Source organism: Cariama cristata, unplaced genomic scaffold, assembly GCF_000690535.1.
Source record: "Cariama cristata isolate BGI_N322 unplaced genomic scaffold, ASM69053v1 Scaffold46390, whole genome shotgun sequence".
NCBI lineage: Eukaryota > Metazoa > Chordata > Aves > Cariamiformes > Cariamidae > Cariama > Cariama cristata.
Window position 1 is genome coordinate 1 of NW_009594982.1, and position 5,329 is coordinate 5,329.

Consider the following 5,329-nt stretch of genomic DNA (forward strand, 5'->3'; position numbering starts at 1 on the left):
TCCTTATCTCAACCCAGGAGCCTTTTGTTCTATTTCGCCTCCTCTGTCCAGCTGAGGAGGGCAGTGATAAAGTGGCTTTGGGGGGCACCTGGCCTCCAGCCAGGCTCAACCCACCACACCTTCCTTTCAGGATTCTTCCTTCTCTTCTCCCATTAGCAGATGGCACTGAAAGGCAGCCAAGTCAGGGAGGCTGCCTTTTATCCCCAAGGGTTAAGGTCATAAGAACTATTAGCACTTAGTTACAGAATCTTGCCGAGCCAGTTACACAATTTTCCTGATGAAAGAATTACGTACTAGACAGCAGTCTGATAGCAGAGAAGGAAAGGAAGCAATTTATTTCCAGCTAGAGTGTGGCACTGCTTGCTTCCCGAACTTCAGCTCCACCTACCTCAAGGAAAAACATACTCAAAGAAAGCAGGCACACTGTAGCCTACCGTAAAGATGCGCGCTGAAAATGCATCTGGTGAATCCTGCTATTTCCAGTGTTGATCGGATTAACTTTTTTACAGTTCTAGAGTTGGAGATGCAGTTTAGAAAAGCTTAGTTCTATTCTCATATTTCTAGCTTGCTATTCATTTTTAAACCAAACCACCTAACTCCTCATAGCTGCAAGAAGGATAGAACTGACCTAAAGCAGGAGCTTTACAAGTGACTTATACAAGGCAAAACCTAAACAGGTATTTTTTACTTCCTGATTGTATAAAAACAATGCCAGAAAACCTACCCCTCCAAATAACCCAACTATTTTTTTTTTTCTCCTCCAATTTTAATTTAACATAGACTCATTTTTTTTCTTGTTTCAGTTGGAGGACTCCTCTAAAGACTTTTATGGACTTAAAGCTTTTACCTGTTACCTGAAGATATCCCTTGTTACAAACTTTAAAAAGAAAGCATGGCCTCCTGAATGTTAGTGGGTGGATAGAATTTGAAGTAGTCACAATGAATATCAAAATGTGATTGAGCTGGGAACTAGTTGGGAACTTTTCAGCTACCATATCTGTTATGCTTCTCTGGTCATATGTGCATACAAGCCAGGAAAACAATATTGTCAAACAAACAAGAAGTGACTCTCACCACACAACCCACCCCTCCAAACAACCAGTGAAAACTTCATCTTTTATAATCAGACCATAAATTAAATACATTTTAAAAGGTTACATACACAGCTGTCTTTCTGTCTGCAAGGTACAGATATCTTTGCACGACAGCACTACCTTTCTCTTGGAGTTATATACTCTGTATAAACCGAACTCTGACAAGTAAAAAAGTTCTGTTCCCCCAAAGATTATAGATGAAGTTCTGGTTCTGCCTTTCAGTTGCATCAAAATTAATTCCACAGAGCTGTATCCTCTGCATGGATACAGCTTCAGGTGCTGGGTCTAAACCTGATCAGTACGTTGTTCTTTTGTGCTTTAACTTTTGCTTAGAAAGCATGGAATTTTTTTCTAGCCAATACAGCTATCATAGTGCAAGCCCTAATACAGGGAGAACTATCAACATCAAGTTCCTAACACACTATACTGCTTCTAAATCTGGAACATCAATACTGTTCCATGTACTTTTATACAATTCTGATGGCGTTTACAGCTAAACATTAAAAATTGTGAGGCAAGCACTTAGTATATGGCTACCAAGAGAAGTCATTGTGTGGTTAGACAGTGGGAGCTTTTCATGGAGAAACTAGTGCATATGACACTGCGTCGGCATACCCAGACCATTCTGAGACTCCCGTTTAAAATGCAGGATGGACAGTAAACAGCAAACTTACATTAGTCCCAGTTTCTCGCCAATCCCAGGTTCGGCTTCCTCCCGGCCATACTTTGCAGTCCTTGTATGTAGTAGAGCAGCCTTTCACCTTCATCTGACCCCAAGAAAGGGAAGCAATTTCAGGGGAAGACATCACAAAGTTGAATCAAAGTCTGGGAAAAGGATATTGAATACATAACATCAGGCTAACATATGCAGCACGTTAATAAAACCAGAAAATTCTGTCCTTGCCCCAAGGAGCTAGGAAGGAAACGCTATTAGAGACTTTATCCACGTGATTTTCTGACTACAGAATCGAACTGAGGATCACCAGATTTCTTGAATTACCAGTCCTCTTGGGGGTTTTGGGCAAATCATTTTACATGTGAAATCCGTACAAGTATTGAGTGCTCAACTTATAAAACTATAAACAGGGATCAAGTCCCAGAGTATCCTCTCACATCTGGGTGTTAATCTTCTCCCTAAAACATACAATGAAGATGACAATAATTTCCTAAAATATCTGAGAGATATACAGTTTCTTTGGCCACTTTATTAATTTAAAGTGGTAAAAGAGGTTCAAAAACTATCCGAAACAAACTAACCCAATAGAAAAGCCATGAACAAAACAATGGCATTGCCATATCGCTATAGCAAACGAGACTTTCAGAGCCCTAAAGGGGTCATGCCTTCTTTCCCAAGTCACTCCTTACAGAGGCCAAGTCTCCCTATGTAATGTCTCAGCATAGTTAAACAGCCAAATAATATCTCTTTTCTAATGTTTGACCTCAATCTTCGCTGTTTCAGCTTAAACCCATTATTTCTAATCCTTTCTGTTGTGGACAAGGAGACCAGCTTAATCTTTGTCTTTTCCACCATATTTTGTTTTCCTGAGGACTTAAGAGTTAAGTCTTTTTTCCTTTCTTTTAGATCCAATAAACTTCACTTTCCTTCAGTCATGTTTTCTAAATCTCTGCTTATTTTCTCCTTTTTTTCCCCCTGGAAGCCAACAATTGGTATGCATCTTTCTTTCATGTCCATTGCCTAGAACAAGACAGAGTGCTCCAGCCGAGGCCTTATCAGCTCTGCTATAGACTGACCGCTTTTTGGTATTAACCACAGTCATTTTTAGATCTGTTATCGCAATCACAGCTGGGCATCAGCAGGGCAGGGACTCTGCCTCACAAAATACGGCACCACGAAAGTTTACGCCCTCTTCACAATCTGATTGCTGGTGTGATTCTGGCAGTAGCCGACAAGAGAGGAATCACACGGTGATACCCTGGAAGCGCGTTAGACTAGCATGGCAGTCAACTGACACGTCTTCAAGGGCAGAGTCCCCTTTCTGCCCTTCCAGTTCAGAAGAAACATGGTCTGAAATCTGCATTATGAAGAAAACTAGTTGTTTCTGCAGTAAAAAGAGCTCTGCTCCTGGCTGATCCAAAAAGCCTCCCTCAGTGGCAGATCCTTCCAGATACGCGGTTTCTCGTCCTTTATTTTTGAATTGTCCAAATTCACCAGGAAAAATAAATCAATCAATCATAAGAACTCTGGTGGCACAGATTAAAGAAAGAGCCCTCGCAAAAGAGAAATTTTTGGATTACCGGGCTTCCAGTCCTCCTGGAAGCCTCCCTTCCTGTCCTGCACGTGCTACAGCAAACGACAGTACAGCCAGAGAGGACACGCTCTTCTCGGATTGCCAGGAGCTGATCTCAACATCCCACTTCACATGTCGCATGAAGTAAAAACGGCATTACTTTGGATTCAGCACAGGACTGAGTCTGCCAGAGCTGCTGCTTCCACAGAACAGCGGGGTGATTCTTTTCTTTCTTACTCCATTGTGAAGTTAGTGGCACGTGTGCCCTGCCAAATGGGAAGCCAGGCAAGCAGCTAAGGGGGAGCAAAACTTGCTTGGATTCATATATTCTAGATTCTCTCATTGCATATCTGCAATGCAATGGATTCAAACAAAGGTCTGTAAGACTATTTTTCAAAAAAACTGCTTGAAGGGAGATTATAGCAGAATAAATAACCAGCAGCAGTCCCAACAGAATGAAATCACTCATCAACCAAAGAGTAAAGGCTGAATAAAGCACACAGAATCTGGCTCTGAAGAATGAAAATAATTTTTGCCTGTGCTAGTTTTGAGAGTAAATGGCAGGATTAGACCTGGAGGTTAGACAGAGGTGAATGAACAATGAAACAATTAGGAACACCAACTTTCCCAACCCAAATAGTATTACAAGGCTGGGACCGTGCAATCAAACAGGCACAAACTGCAAACAGGACAGCAAGGGTTCCATACTATCGTTTCCAAACAGCACAAAAATAAGTAAACAGCAGAAACAAAGAAACAAAACTTAAAAGCCATAAATAAAAATTTGTAATCTAAAACTATTTCCCATAATACTGCTAGAGAGTATCAGTACAGGCAGGTCATTTGAATTAATAAGAGTATCTTAAATTGGAGTAAGAATGAGTTTTTTAACAGGAACTTTGGACATTCTTGACGCAGGGCATGGTCCAATCACCAATGAGTAGGAAAGTATTTCCCAACAAATGAGTTGGTTTTTTGATTATTCACTATGACAAATGTACAGTACCAAAATATAGAGTACCGCTTAAAAGAGACCATGAACTATACGACTCACAATATAACCTAAACCAGCAATTTCTGTAAAACGCAATCGTCCAAACACAAAGAAACAAGGATGAGAAATGATTCAGGAATCTATAGGCAAAGTTGTAAGAGTTTAAAAACACAGGAAATAAAGGAAGCAGAAGAACTTAAAAGCAGATAAAATACAAGTTTCTGCAAGGAGACTATACTGAAAGAAACGAAGCAGTGGCTAAGGACAGCAGAAGGAAAAAATGGCTGAGAGTGAAACAGAAGATACTTGAGATTGAAGTGCAGGTGGGCAAGCAGGTGGATTTTAAAACTGCCAGCACGCCCGTCTTCTGTGACAATAAACATTTCAGAGTAGCCCCCACCAGCAACAGACAGAATAAAAAAGCTGAACGGGAGCAGTGCACTAGAGAATATTTTATTGAGAGACTGCAGAAGGAAAGAATGTTTCACAAAAACCAAGGTGCAACCTGAGATCAAAGAGGGTAAAGGTGAAAGAGTAAATCAGCATACGTCAAGTTTCGGGCAGAACAACTCCTGTAAGGTATCAAAAGACAGTGTACTCCTCCAGCACGGCCTGGGAACGGGGTCAACAGGTGAAGGTGGGCAACTTCAGAAGTGATACAGCAGCTGGAAAAGCAGGTCAGGACTTAAAAAACAGCAGGAGGAAGGCAAGCAGAAAGGACAGGCAAAGTTTAAATGAACTGGGTAGGGACGGGGCAAATGTCAAGTTTAGGAACTAGGAAAACGTTTTTTAGGAACTCGGGAATGTAATTTTGCTGGGGAGCGTGAGGAAGGCGAGTTGGGGGGACAGGTCACGGAGGGCGGGGTGCTGGCAAGAGAAGTGGGAGAACAGCATTGTGAGAGCAAAGCGGGGGGGGGAAGGAAGGAAGGAGGAAAAAGAGAACCGAGAGATGCATCGGGGGGAGTACAACGGCAAGCACGGAGGGGGAGCCT

The 5,329-nt window shown here is 41.8% G+C and overlaps 1 protein-coding gene across 1 annotated transcript; it reads right to left on the bottom strand.

Annotated features, from left to right (window-relative positions):
- Positions 1 to 1,768: 1,768 nt before the first annotated feature.
- Positions 1,769 to 1,900, bottom strand: LOC104161497 (mth938 domain-containing protein; the record flags this gene model as incomplete). The annotated part of the gene is made up of 1 exon (XM_009699963.1): positions 1,769 to 1,900. A coding segment is annotated over exon 1 (132 nt), but the record flags the coding sequence as incomplete, so codon positions are not given.
- Between the last annotated feature and the right edge of the window lie 3,429 nt (positions 1,901 to 5,329).